This window comes from Tetrao urogallus (genome assembly GCF_951394365.1).
Source record: "Tetrao urogallus genome assembly, chromosome: 2".
Classification (NCBI taxonomy): Eukaryota; Metazoa; Chordata; class Aves; order Galliformes; family Phasianidae; genus Tetrao; species Tetrao urogallus.
The window spans coordinates 94,914,002-94,929,271 of NC_136814.1; the positions used below are offsets into that span (position 1 = coordinate 94,914,002).

Below are 15,270 nucleotides of genomic sequence, written 5' to 3' on the forward strand. Positions count from 1 at the left end.
GCCACGAAGATGGTGAAGGGCCTGGAGCATCTCTCCTATGAGGAAAGGCTGAGTGAACTGGGTCTGTTCAGCCTTGAGAAAAGAAGACTCAGAGGGGATCTGATCCAGGTCTACAGATATCTAAGGTGTGGGGGGCAGAATGGCGAGGCCAGACTGTTTTCAGTGGTGAGTGGAGACAGGACAAGGAGAAACGATTGGAAACTGCAGCATAGGAAGTTCCGCACAAATGTGCACAAGAACTTCTTTACAGTGAGGTGACGGAGCACTGGAACAGGCTGCCCAGGGAGGTGGTGGAGTCTCCTTCTCTGGAGATGTTCAAGACCTGCCTGGATGCCTACCTGTGCGACCTGCTGTAGGGAACCTGCTTTGGCAGGGGCTTGGACTCGATGATCTCTGGAGGTCCCTTCCAACCCCTACAATTCTGTGATTCTGTGAAATATCAGCAGTTAGTGCAGCTGGAAAATTAAACAAGAATTAAATCAGGGAGTTTGATTTACACACCTTTTGTTTGAAAAATGATCTGGTGTACAGAAGTAAATTCAACGACTCTGTTACTTTGCTTATGAGTTCTCTATTTAAAATCCACTTGCCTCAGATTTGGAAGCAGATAGCTGCAATTGTGATGGTAAAATTGTAAAAAGAGAAATTGAGACCATGTTATTCACTGTAAAATAAACTAGAATGTGGATGTGTTCTCAAGAACTAGCTGGCATCAGAGCTCTCCATTCTTTTCTCTTAAGCAAGAAGTGTCCTTAAACAAAAATGCTCAATATTTGCCCCCCTTTGCTTAAGTGTCTGTCCAACTTGATACAGTGAGGGACCCACCTGGAAACTGAATGAGCGGACTCCTTTTTTTGCTTAGCATGCAACGGTGTCATGCGGTGACTTGTCAGGTCTGGGGCTTTGTAGCTCTGAACCTCTCGTTCCAGGTTTCTCTTTACTGATGGAGAGAATTTCTGAATTCAACTGTTTGACCTTGTTCAGTGACTTAAATGAAATATTGTGCTCAGGTGTGTTTGTGTGGAGTCTCCTCCGATGGAGACCTTTGAGACCTGGCTGGACACACACCTGTGTGACCTATTGTAAGATACCTGTTTTAGCAGCAGGGTTGGACTTGATGGTCTCCTGAGGTCCCTTCCAACCCTTGAGATTCTGTGATTCTGTAATACAGCAGCGTCAAGTTTTCCCATCTTTTACTTTGCAGTAGGATTGCTTTTTACTTACAAGTGTAAATTTCCCAGAGCAGCAGCATTACCTCTTTTCCTGCATATCCGTAGCTGTGTGTACAGTCGTTTAGAGCTTAAATGCTTACTACTCTTTTCTGCCAGGCGGTTCAGTGCTTGTTCAAACAGATTGCCTTGGCACCGGGCCCACAGGAACCACAAACCCAGATGCTGGAGAACAATTGCTTTTGTGGAAAGGGGTTTTGAGAGACAATTCTGTATTAAACCCCATCTTTTTTATTGCATGTCTGTCTCTGTGCTTTCATAGTCTCTTATGTAGACATGTCTCAGGCCTAAGACCTAAATTAACTATATAATATACAATTATGTATATATAATATATATATAATAATGATATATAATACATATATATATATATATATATGTATATCTAAATTAACTGCCGTGATTATTGTAGAATGTAATACTGTAGAGTGTAATATTGTGGAACACTCCTTCACGTGTACTTTCCAAATAAAGAAGTCACTCAAAACTAAACTGAGTTGAGAATGTGGGACTTGTGTCCCAGAGGATGCAAATGAAGCCTCTCGGTATGTGCCAGGTGGTCGGCGGACAGAGGCTGGAAAAGGACTAATGCATGGAGGGAGGAAATGACATGAAGAGAGGAGAATGGAAATAGGATTTTGGTGGGGGATGAGGGAACTTAGGAAGCTTTTTACCATCTTCTGTAACAGAAAGATAGATCGAGGGTAGCAGTGCAGAGAGTTAGTTTCCAATAGAAAAATAACAAACTGAGAACGTCTGCGAGTGCCTCTGATCTTCTGACGGAGAGATGTAATTATAGCAAGATCCAGATTGCCTTTAAAGATGCACCAGAAACGTCAAAAGATAGCGCTTACTGGTGCAGTGTGAGTGTTCAGAACTTGCTGTTGCTACTGTGTAAATAAGAGCAGTCTGGCTAAGAGCAGGAGCTGACTTTTGCTCTGTCTCTGCTGCAATTGCTCGCTTACTTCTCCTTTCCATACTAGCTGGCTGTGTTTTTTCTGCATCCTTTTGTCTCTGGAAAGGCTGTTCCCATTTGTGTTCAGCATTTGCAGCAGCCTCTGGCACTGTTATTTATCCTGAAACACTAGAAGGTGTGAGGTACAGAGTGATTTATGGCTATTGTGTAGCACAGTACTTTAATACAAATTACTAAAATTGAAGATGAGGTTAGATTTTGCTTTAAAGTAGAGCAGTTAAAATCATTGTTTATATTGGATTTAAAAGTAATATGCTGTATTTTATTTGCGTCTTTGTTAGTTAAATGGGCGGTATGGGGTAAAGCAAAGCACACTGCATCTTTCTCCAGGAGGATTTGGGGATTTGTTTGCCAGAATGTTGTTATTCCTCTAGCAGGACTTATGTGATCTTCTTGTTGTAGTTCCAACTGACACCCCCCTCTTTAAAAAGAAAGAAAGAAAGAAAGAAACATTGATTGAGACTTCTAACAAATTCAGGTCTAGGTAACCAGGAATCACAAATAGTTAATTTTAGCCTTTCTAAACTGAAACTTCTGTGGGTAAGAAGAATGGAATGTATTAGAGACTTTCAAATGTTTTAAGTAAGAAAGGGAGCAAAGATGAAGGCCTCCTCCTTCTCCTTCCTCCCTCGCTGCTTCCCACAGCTTGCTGCAGTGCAGTCATCAAAGTGCTCAGGCTGGGCTGCGGAAAAACAGCTTGAGTTTGCTCTTGCTCTTATGTGGAGTTAGAAAACTTGGTTTCCTGTTTCTTTTGAGAGTAGCCTGTTGGGCTGCGTAGTGTTTTCTGGTTGGATGTCTCTCGATCTTTTCTTCTTAAAGTGCTTGCTGGAATCTAGGAGATTATCCTGGGGAAGGATGTATGTGGGCTTTTCTTCCGTCACTGCTCCAAACATACTGCTGGCCACTGCTGAGAGAGGATGCCAGGTTAAATGGACTGTTGATCTGACTCAGTGTGGCTATGTTGCTATTCCTTCACATCTATTTTGTGGGCCATAAAGGTATAAGGCACTGATGCAAGTGGACTTTCCTAAGGAAGGGACCCAGACTTCTGTAAATTTGGCACAAAAGGTGTCTGCACACTTCTGGCTTCCAAGCGACCGTCTAACCAGAGCCCATGGGCTGACCATTCGTCCTGCTACTGCCTCGTTGTTCCCCACGTCCTCTCATTTTTAAAAGGTGCCAAAAATCTTCAGGATGTTTACCCAGTTTGTTACTTATTTTCCTCCTCCAATTAAATATAATAAAAATAGAACAGCTTGTTTTTGCCCTGCTCTACTGAAAAGAACAAGTAACACACTCATTTCTCTGTTGTCAGCCTGAAATGTGCTCAACATATTATTAATTTGAACCATCCTCCCGTCCAGAAGAAAGAATCCTGAATGTAGTACAGACCTATTGAGAGAATGCAGATTTGTTTAGACTGATGCTAGTTTTGAGATTTTGAGGCTAGTCTTTGGGAAGCAACAATAAGTGTTTGAATATTGTATTTCCCAGGGCACTGAAATCTTCCTAGGCAATGTGAAATGCACTTGAACAGATTCATTATTGTTCTTATTTTAAAGTAGCAGGACAGACTGTGGCTCGTGGCCTAGGATGTAGAATAGCATTTCAGGAAGTTTCATTAACCTAGCACTGATTTCTTCGTTGTAGGATGGGTTTGGTTCTAATTAGCTGGCATGTTTCTTTGTTCAGAATAGAAAGCTTTCAAGCAGTTAAAATGGAAATTGGCCTTTGGCAAGTGGAACTGGACTTTGTTCTTAGAGGAGGAGAAAAGCCGTGCTACTGATGTGAGTTTAGTTCAGCCCTTCTCTCTCAGTATAGCCCTCATTTCAAAAGCTATGTTTTCTTCTCTATCTTGGTATGTTGGCCCCCTGCCTCTAATAATTAAAGACATACATGTTGCTAAATTCTCATCAGGCATGTGGAACTTAGCAAAAAAAAAAAATTACTGTGATTTGAATTGCTGCTTCTACAGTCAGTGTGTATGGGCCGTAGAACTCCATTCACTTTAATGTTGCCATTTTGACATTTTCAGTCTGGGGCATTCCAGAGAGCTAAGTGATGTTACTGAATTCCTTTGGTCACGTTACTGATGTATTTTCCCAAGTGTACTTGTGATGGGTATCGAGATGTTAACCAGAGCTCGTTAGGAAAAAAGTGCAATTTAAAAAGAAGTCATACATTGCAAGTAAGTTGGGTGGGTGGGTGCATGTGTTGTAGTGATCATGTGTGGTGATCATGTGTGCTAGTGGCACAGGGGGGTAAAACAAGTCAAAGATAGAGCAAAATAAATTACAGATATTTTATTTGAAGTAAATGAACTTGTCTTGTGATCTTTTTCACTGGTCATCACAGATTGTAAGGTACAAGGCATTTTCACACAACATCATATTTCTGTGCTGTTACAAGAGATTAGCTCTGCATTCTGAAGAATACTGATGTGAATGTCAAGCTTGGTAATGGACTTCCTTGTGTTCATTTATTTCAATTCAATATTAGCACTTATTTAGAAGCCTTGAAATACACGTCAGGAGAACAAGATCCACTCTGGTTGCTGTTTGTTTTAGACTGCCCAACAGCTTGGTTCTCAGAGGATGTCTGTAATCTCTAGGTATGCTACAGCAGCACCACATCGGTGCGATGTCAAAAGAAGTGTATCTGAGCATCATTCACACGATTAGCATTAGAAGTCACATAAATGAGCAGAAGCCATAAATACTATGTTCAGAAAAACACTGTGTTGGCAAGGGCACTGTCAAGAAGGTTGCTTTGAGTTTGTTTCAGTTCATGCCACGTAGAGCAAATCCTACAACAAAGCTGCTTCTTTACTAATGTACTGTATCTATAGAATGCTTTTTTTTCCCCCCTAAATTCAAGTTGCTTTTACTATTTTTAACAGAAGGGAAGTCAAGGAAGTCTAAGCCCTTATCAGTAGAAACTGTGTGGGAGCATGAAAATAATTCATATGTCCTCTTTGAGTATGTTGTGCTGGAATAAACAGATGCCAAAGTAAACAACTGCCACAGAGTGAGGGATGTTGGACTTTGAGTCAAAGCTGGAAACATTAAATGAGAGGGCAAAGTGATCCCACCATATGAATTAAATGATTCCTTTTTTCTGATTCAGAAGTTTTGTGGGCATTGTAAATGGGTTAAAAAAAAAAAAAAGGTGGAATATGCAATATCAAAAGCCTCTTCAAATTTCAGTGCTTCTGGCACAGCAGTTGAAGAAGGGAAGGGCAGCATTTTGGTGTGTGTGTGTGAGTGTGCGTCAGTGCAGTGTGTATGTATTTATGACATGGAAATCACAGAATTGGAGGGGTTAGAAAGAACGTCTAGAGATGATCGAGTCTAACCACCCTGCAGGTTCCATACAGCAGGTCACACAGGTTGGCAACCAGGAGGGCCTTGAATATCCAGGAGGAGACTCCACAGTCTCTCCAGGCAGCCTGTTCCAGTGCTCTGTCATCCTCACAGCAAAGAAGTTCTTCCCTGCACTATACTGCGTGTAAATGAAAATATAATGGAGCTGCAGCTGTATGTAGGCTCATGTCTTATGGTAAGATTTGGACAAAGAAAAGAATGAGAAAATATGAAGAACAGCATTAAAGACAAAGTGCTTGTGTTTCAAAATTTTGTACTGAAATGGGACTCCTTTGAATCCTGAGTTGTGAGTAGGGACCTCTTTCATTGAAACAAAAAGCAAGCAAGGCAGAGCCCCATTTTTAGGACCATAAGCAAGGATAAAATATAGTAATAGTGACTGAAAACGTTTCAGTATTTCATGCATAGTCTCCAGACATGCATCACAAAAATGACGTAGCATCAAAAGATTTCACATAGGATTGAAGAACTAAAAGAACCCTCCTACAGGGCAAGTCTGGCTCTTTACCTCTGCAGGAACCACCACAGCAATCCTTCAGAAATTTATTCAGGCCCCTCTTATGCTGGCCTGTTGTTTTTTTTTTAACTCTTCATTCCCAGGCTTTCCTGAGCTGGATTTGTTTTCCTGATTCCAGCTGCAGTTTGTTCTCGTGCAGCTTTTACTCAGCTGATTTTATGCTTTTGTTAGTTCTTAGCTTAAATGTTTCTGAGTGCTTATCCATTTTTCTTCTTTGTTAGCATCAGGTAGGATCGTTTCAAGTTTGGAGAGACCAGGCTGCAGCTTGTCTGTCAGGGTACCTGAACAAGCATAGGGTGTGGGCTATCGGTACCGTGTTAACCCACCAAAATCAAATTGATTGTCAGTTCTCTAAGTAACAGACTGGAGATCCTGGCAGGAAGGTAGCTATTCCTCTTACAGTCTGTGCTTTTTAAAATTTTCTTTATAATCTCTACTGTGCAATGAATATATGCTGACTCCCTTTGGCTGCGGGCCTGATGTAGGTTTTCTGTAGCTTATTCCAAATAATCTAATTCCAAAACCAGAACAGTTCAAGAAAGACATTTACTTCCATAGTTCACATCCTAGTGGATGAATACAACATCTGTGTCACATCCTATTTTGTGCGTGTAATTTTTCTGGAAGTGTTTGTTACAGAGTCCAACTTCCACTGATTTGGAAAGACCCATAAACTGGTAGGAGCAACACCTCGGACCTACAATTGCTATACCAAAATGCTTATTCTCCCTAATTTTTTGGCAGGTGATCTTCCAGTTCATATCTGCATTGTGCCCCACCTGAAATGACTTTGCAGTCTTCACTATTGTATTTCTTACCATTATCACTGACCGTATCAGTTATTTAAATCAACAATAAAACGCTTACATTCTTAAAGAATGAAACACAGTTTATTCTTCTGGCAATTTTTTTTTTTCCTTTACGGTATTCCTCTAGGTTTCATACGGAGTGCTTTATGTCACAAATTGCTTCAGAACACTTATTCACTTTTTCAGCTGATTTGGGAAGGAAGTAAGTTGAGTCCACATACATTTATACAATGAGAGTATGGATACTTTGCTGCTGGGAGTATACTTCTGTGCTATTCATGGATGAACACCTGAGCAGAAGCTGGGCAAAGTCCTCAGCAAGCTGCTGCTTCTCCTTGTGGTGTTCAGCCATTTAGTTTCAGTCCTGTTGGTTGTTTCAGTGTCTGCTGTCACCTTAGAAGTGTGGTACCCCTTTCCAGACAAACTGAACTACTCACCTGGTTTATTGTGGTGAAGGAAGATATGAAGGAAGGTTAAGACTAGTGTAATGCTAACGGTGAGAAAAGAGAAAAAGAGGGGACAGTAAGTGCTTGCTGCACTCAAGTAGCCATTTATGTAATTCTTGTTCAGAAATGGTCTTGGAGATTTTCTTCAGTAGAAGCACGCAGGTTTGTTGGTCATTCTGCTTATTTCTGCTTCCCTTCTCATCTGAGCTGTGTTGAATCCAGCTGAAAAAAGTTTTTCTTCCTATGTCACTTTGAACACGGATCGCTTGTCTGCTGCAGTTCACTGCTTGTCCCCACAAACACTTGTACAGGAGCAGCTGGAAGGGCTAAAGGAGTTCCAAGGAAGCCTATGCTGGTTGTCTGGAAAATGTTGACCAAACTACAGCCTGAGATTTTGTCTGCTTTGTCACCCTCAGTCTTCTCTAGAGGTTTTCTTTCTGAAGTGCATGTTTTATATATTTATGTGAACTGACTGCCTGACCTTGCCTAGATATTCAAATTACCAGCACCATTATGTTATGGCATTAGCTTTATGTTCTGGTGCGTAATCCTACAGAGGCTGGGAGGTTTTGGCAAACCAAAATGATGACTTCAGTTGAAGAAGAGCTAGAATTTTCCCTTACTGAGAGTGTGTGCTTTCAGACTGAGGCAGTCATGGCCAGTGTACCTTTAGGTCTGTCTGCAGCCCTCACCACGATAGTATGAGTGGTTTGTAATTCAACCAATGCATTTATCCTTCCTGCACTCTCCTCTTATTGAAAAAAAATACCATATTCTCCTATTTCTTTCTTTTCCACAATTAAAGTGCAAGCATTAAATAATTTATCAGCTGCACACACAAATCTGAGGCTCAGATGGGAACTGAATCTGTAACTTCAAAGTGTCTGGCCATCATCCTTCCCTTGGGCCATTAATTGTGATGCTTGTAGTTGGGGATGTTGCTTTCTTTTCCTCTCCAAGAGAGTAATTGCTCTTTGATGAAGTCATTGATGAAATTATCTTTCCTCTGTAATCAACTGGTCTGATGGGTGCTCTGCTGAGGTTATTTTAGCAATCACTTAGTATGCAATGAAGGAGTTTCCTTCTGTGTTTCCATGCAGGCAGGTGACTGTTCTGACCTTTGAGACTGCACTGTATACTGGTTTGTTTTAATGGCAGCAGTCCAAATTGCTGAGGTGAACAGTCATGTGTGACTTTTATGGGCTTTCTTAGGGATTTTTTTCAGACCATCACACATGGCAATGTCTCTGTACTTCTACTAATACATTTCAGATGCCGACAGTAAAGGCACAGGAGGTAGAGGTTCCAATGGACATAGCAGTACTGTCACACTATGTGCAGTAGGAAGGCAACATCAGAATGTGTGCATTTCCATGGAATGCTGCAAAGATGTTGCCTGCTATTTGCAGTCTAAATTGATTCAGTTTAAGAATACTCCCTTAATTATGATGGATAATCCTTCTGTTTGCATTCTGTATGTTAAGATGGGTTCCTGGGGACTGACTGGTATGCATCATTTGTCTTATACAAATGATAAACAGTGAAACAACAATAGGTTGTTTCTGTTGCTGTTGCAGCTTACTGGAGCCTTTTGAATGAAAACTGGTATGAATTTTGTGCTTTCTGTTTGCTGTTGTAGTGTGTGGCATGTTAAATAGCTCTTGGCGTAATGTAATTTCTTGGTTTTGGTATTGTTCTTCAGTGAGGCCCAAGCTTTGGAATTCACATTTAAATTTTTTTGCAGTTTTGCAAAATTTGTTTGTTTTTTAATCTGCCCGTATTTCACTTTAGTAAGCAAAATGTTTGGTTATCTCAACTTCTTCATTTCAAACGAGTTGATTATAAATGCTTGAGGATTCTGGACAGGATTTAAACTTGAATTTTATGTCATGTCGGTAAAAGCTTTGCACAGTGTCAAAAAAAACAAGTGGTATTTTTGAGAGAGATTCAATTTATTTTGCTCAGCACAGCAGTCACAAAGTTCATATAACTGGGAAGGCAATTAATTAACTGAATTATTCAGGAAAGCTGAAATTAAGTTCCATTTTTAATATTCTGCCTGGGGAAGTAATACTGCTTGTTTCTTCAGCATCATATGTCAAAACATACGGCAGGCTGATACTATTTTAAGTAAGCTTCTTCAATAATTTAACATAAGAAGATATTGTATAAATGCGTTCATTTTGGAATATTAAACTATTAATAAACCCAGAAGGTGCTGGGTATAAATGACTCCGGTCACCATGGAAAGAGGGAAGATGTATCCTTGTGAACAAAGGGACAGAATGGGCTGTGCAGATGGGGTGGGAGCAACTGGCATGTAATTTAATAATTACAGGAATAAAATTAACTAACACAATTCTGTTGTTTGTACAGAAAGTTTCTAGGGCGCAGATTTAGTGGAGGTCAGGCCAGTATTTCACATTTAGGTTTTTTTTTTTTCCTATTTTAGGCTCTGGATGTTGACCGAACTGTTCTCTACAAAATGAAGAAATCTGTCAAAGCTATAAATGTATCTGGTCTGGGTAAGTAGCTAATAAGTTCTGGTAAGCTGTATTGCTGAAACTGAAGGGTTGGTGAATTGTCGAAGCTGGTCTTCATAATGAAATAGAAAGTTACATGGGTAACTAAGAAAAGAAATATGCGCATTTTAAATAGCAGTCTCAAACGAGCTGCATAATGAGATCAGTAGCAATCAAATTTTGTGAGATAGCTGAACCTGCCACGCAATACTGATACAAAATGGGGTCCTTCCCCCTCTTCAGGGCTGCCTGCTCTTTCTGCCACCCCTGCTGCTTGACAGATCTCTAGATGGGATTTTCAGCACACGGAAATTTACATAAGCCATTTCAGGTGCTCATCTAACCCCAGTTGTGTTGATTTCACTGCAAGACATGTGATCCTCGAGGACGTGGGGGGGAGGCAGGGTGTGTGTGGAAATTATCCTTTTTGTCAGTGATAGGAATCTACACCAACTTAACTGCTTTTATAAACAGCCTCCTGGTGGCTCCCAGTTTTGTGCATTGAGAATTTCGTGACAAGAGAAAGCTGATGGGCTTCAATTTGTTATTGTCATGACGTGCAGTCAGATATTTCTGACAAAGTGATAAAAATATGAAGAACTATTGCTGTGTGCATTTTCATCCTGCTCAAGTCCCATGGAGTTCTATGTGTTTACTTTTGAAAAAATGAATTACACTTTTGTTTTTGTGGATCAGCAACAACAAGAAACAGCATTTTGTTCATTTCACAGAATGACAGAATCACAGAATTGTAGGGGTTGGAAGGGACCTCCAGAGATCATTGAGTCCAACCCCCCTGCCAAAGCAGGTTCCCTAAACCAGGTCACACAAGTAGGCATCCGGGCAGGTCTTGAACATCTCCAGAGAAGGAGACTCCACCACCTCCCTGGGCAGCCTGTTCCAGTGATTTCTGTTCTTATCTTGCAGTTCACAGCAATTAGAGCTAAGAAAATAAATTTTCTAATTTCTAATTTTCTAAATAAATTTTCTAATTGCTATATTATATGCAAAAAAGATAGGCATGGCCATTTTGGAGAGCCACCAATATCTGACAGAACTTATGAGGACTACTATGGTGGTGTAATTATTATCAGCTAATTGAAAGGAAATTCCTTCTTGCTGAAGCTTATGAAGCTGTTATCTTTGGATGGTTGAGTGTCCAGTTTAAGACTGATCTGGAGCTGTGTCATCTGTTATGTATTTGTTTGTCATGCTGTGTTCTGTTTTTTGTTTCTTGGTAATTTTTGGTTGCTAGGCTATTCTTCCTCATCATTGTATTTGTTATAGCATTGCAGCAAATCACTGCATTTTTTGCATAAAAATCAGTGCTTTGCCTGGTTTTTAAATTCATACTGTTCGATCTTGACAATAAACATTTGAAGGCACATCTGTTCCACCAGCACAAATACTGCTTTGCCTCTCTGGCAATGGAGATTTCTGTTGACAAAAGAAAAAGCTGTAGCTCTGTATTCAAAAGAGCATGGCTACTGGTGCTTTTTTTTTTTTTTTTAATATAGTTTCCCTGATTATAAAACTTACCTGTTTTGTTTTCCTTACATGCGTGAATGGTAGAAACCATTAGGGTCCCAATTTGTTTGTCATTTAGTTTCTTAGTAAAAAAAGAGCCTCAAACAACCATGGCTTGGGTGTTTTTTGTTTTGTTTTGGACAGAATCACACAAAGGCCTGGGTTGGAAGGAACCTCACAGCCCACCCACCCACCCACCCAACCCCTGCCATGGGCTGGCTGCCCCCCACCAGCTCAGGCTGCCCAGGGCCCACCCAACCTGGCCTTGAGCAGCTGCAGGGATGGGGCACCCACAGCTCTCTTGGCAGCTGTGCCAGGGCCTCACCCCCCTCCAAGTAAAGAACTTCCTCCTAACGTCTAATTTAAATCTCTTCTCTTTTGGATTAAAGCCATTCCCCCTTGGTCCCATCGTTACAAGAATATGTAAAAAGTTTGTAGAAAACCTTTTAAAGCCAATCAGGAAGAAACCTGAGGGCAAGGGAGAGTATTTTGGGTCAGGAGCTGTGGAAAAAAACACCACTTCCTGCTCTTTAGATGTACTTCTGGAGTACCAGCTCAGCTCCCATATAGTGTTGCTACTGTAATGACCAGCAGCATTATGAAGCATGGCTTACAACTGTTGCAGAGCTGCTGGTCTGTTGACTTCTTAAAATCTGATACGTAGATCCAGAAGCAGCGGCCCAAGTTTTGTATGGAATAGAAACCTCCTGTATAAGTCTGGTAAAAAGTCAGCATGGTTCTGCTGACTGCTGATTTCACAACTAACTACGGCAGTTAGCAGCAGCAGCCTTTTCACCTTATTTTCATCCAGTGGTGGTGTTCTCTTTTTGCTGTTTGAATTGTCCTGACCTCCACCCTTAATTGGGTTCAGACATGCAAAGCTAGATGCAGGAAGCAGTAAGGATGAAGAAAGTGATATGGAAATAATTAACCACACTGGGTAGCTGTGTGAATAGTGCAGTTGCAATGAGCCAAACCCTGTTTTTTGCTGTCTGTGCCAGTTTGTTCAAAGCTTCTTCAAGTGTCAGTATGTCTCAGTTCATTCAAAGCTTCTCCAGGTGTATTCATATCATACAATTGTGTTAGCTGTACAGCCTTAATTTATCCTGTAGTTCAAATAGCAAAATGTTTTGGGGAAAGGACATTGCAACATGAATCCTTTGGATATTAAATTGCTAACATACGCAAATGGGCTTGAAATTAAACCAGATCATTGCTAGTTTGAACTAACATTAATCTTCAGGGTTTCTGCTGGTTTCATGTAATGGCCAAGAAGGATTCTTTGTTCTTATTCATGCATAATTTGTTTTCTAGGGTGTGGGGTTTTTATTCTTACTTCTTTTGAACCATTAGAAATATGCTGCAACTAGAATAAGAAATAGGCAGTATTAACTATTAGTATTATTATATATATATATTATACTTATATAATATATAATATAATATATATATATAATATATAATATATACTTATATATAATATATACTTATATATATATATATATTATACTTATATATAAGTATTAACAGGTGCCAACTTGATGTGCTTTGCCTTGTGTGCTCAAGCTTAACTCAGTCACTAAGCTCAGAAAGAGGTTTTTTTATTCCTCAGACCAGATTTATGTGCACTTTTTATGTCTGTCTACACTGGACAGTAACTGGTAAACTATGATTGAGTTGCTAGTTAGATGAAGATAAGATAGAGGCCCCTCACATTTCCCTTATATTTGAATCAGAGGAGCCTGCTTTGGCGTAGATTTCGTCTTGCTCCCTGGGTGGAATAACTCCTCAACACACAGAGTTCATGCTTTGAAGAGCATTAAGGAAATGCAGCCTACACCTATATTCAGAGCATGTCGTCTCCATTAAGCACCAGGACACTTCTGAGAAAGTTTTGTTTCCTTAGGAATGAACCTGATGGTCATGAACCAAAACTACTCTGAGAACACAGTCATCCCATGTTAAATGCAGATTACTAGGATTTGCTTCAGATTCCCACTGCTGGTCTGGATCAGAGAGCTAACAAGGATACGGGTTGTATCCTTCCTCATCTGCAGTGTTGGTAGTCCATCTCCTAAGATGACCTGAAAATCTTTGATATATTGCCCTGTGCAATAGGGATTCAGCACCACCAGTGTTTCTGCTCCCCTCTGATTCTTTGGTCAGCACACAGCAGTTAGATTTAGAGAGCATTAACAAAAGACTACAGAAGTTTATTATAGGAGTTAGGAGTTACGTGATCCCTTGTATGTTACAGAAATACTGCATGTCTTTGTAAACAGGATTTTTGTCAGATTATTGTCTTGTTGCAATGACACTTGCACACATTTGTACAACGTTTGGGTAGAAGCACATAAGGCAAAATTAGTGAGATACTTAATACTTCCACCATAACTATTAAAATACAATTTTTATTATTGTATTGAGTAAACAATCGTAGTGAGAAATGTTCTGAAAAGTTGTTTTTCTCTGCCATTTTTTTTTTAAGCTTGGGTGTAATTGTTATAACCTGTTGTCTGCTGACTGTATTTTCATGTTTTGCTCTTTTTGAAGCTCACGTGGAAAATGAAGAACAGTACACACAAGCACTGGAGAAATTTGGAGGCAACTGTGTTTGCAGGGATGACCCAGATTTGGGAACAGCATTTTTAAAATTTTCTGTGTTTACAAAGGAATTAACTGCACTCTTCAAAAATTTGGTAAGAATTTCTTGCATAAAAACATGTCATCTTTTTAACGGCACTGTAATTTCTCGGTCTCTGAATTACAGCAGCTCTTCAAGTTAATGATAGGTTGTGCTTTAGCAATGACTGTTCTTAAGAGAAATAAATAAATAAACAAAAAAGAAAACGTGGTTTAAGGAGATGTATAGCACCTTATCCTTTCACCTTCCAAAAATCAAAAAAGCCCAAACCCAACCACGTAACTCTGCGAGCAATTCTCGTGTCTATATGCTTCCTACAACAAAGTAATATTGTTTTTAAATTGTGAAACCAGTAAAACTCAGCTTGGCTTACTTGGTTTTGATGTTGCTTTTACTTTATATTGTCACACCTTCCATTTGTATTTCTAAAGAGAGATTTTGGTGTTTCTGTGAGAGTCTCTTGCTTCTCAAGGAGGACAGTCAGGAAGAAGGAATGAAACATGTCATAAGACAATAGTATCCACTGGGGACAAGTTCTGCAACTGAAGCCAATAGGACTTAAAAACACTCTTCAGTGAGCCACATGGGATGGAGCCAAATGGAAGAATGGGAATTTTAGTTATGAATGGAGAATTTTCAGCCTCAGTTTCACATTAATCGGAAAGCACAAACAGAGCAGATTCTGATTCTCCACTCTAGTAGCTAGGGCTATGTCTGGACGAGTCCCATAATTAATTGGTGCCACAGAGCTCTTAAGCCAGGGGTGAGGAAAGGGAGATGACCCAGATTGATACAAACATTTAAAAATCTGCATCTGCTGAAATCAATGGACGTAGACAGATCAGATGCTTTTATGACTCTAGACCAAATGTCTAGTTTGCAGCCAGCTGGTCATAATCAGTTCTTTGGGGAGTGTTTCCAGCTGATGTGATTTAGGGCAGTCTCATTCACTCCCTGATGCTGTCCTCTCTTTTTACTCAATTGTGATATCAAAGAGAGAGAATCTGTCCCCAAGTGTATTTATCTGCAGTGAAATGTATTTCATATTGGTCACATCGATTTGAATATCTCTGGCTGTACAAATAGCGTCTGAGATTATGTGTCAGAAGAGAATCCTTATCAAGTGTGAATCGGTCATTTATCCTGAGTAGTTTTCCATGGAGGTAGACTGCTCATATAGGAGGGGAAATAGAATGGGTCTGTTGATGAATACCTTC

General features: G+C 40.1%; 1 protein-coding gene across 1 annotated transcript in view; it reads left to right on the forward strand.

Annotated features, from left to right (window-relative positions):
* ASAP2 (ArfGAP with SH3 domain, ankyrin repeat and PH domain 2) overlaps positions 1 to 15,270 on the forward strand; it is a gene marked incomplete at both ends in the record, with an annotated part of 87,763 nt that overhangs the window by 14,608 nt on the left and 57,885 nt on the right. Inside the window, 2 exons of the mRNA XM_079550381.1 lie at positions 9,813 to 9,885; positions 13,963 to 14,108. Of these exons, the coding sequence (XP_079406507.1) occupies positions 9,813 to 9,885; positions 13,963 to 14,108 (219 nt within the window). The remainder of the gene's footprint in view (positions 1 to 9,812; positions 9,886 to 13,962; positions 14,109 to 15,270) is intronic.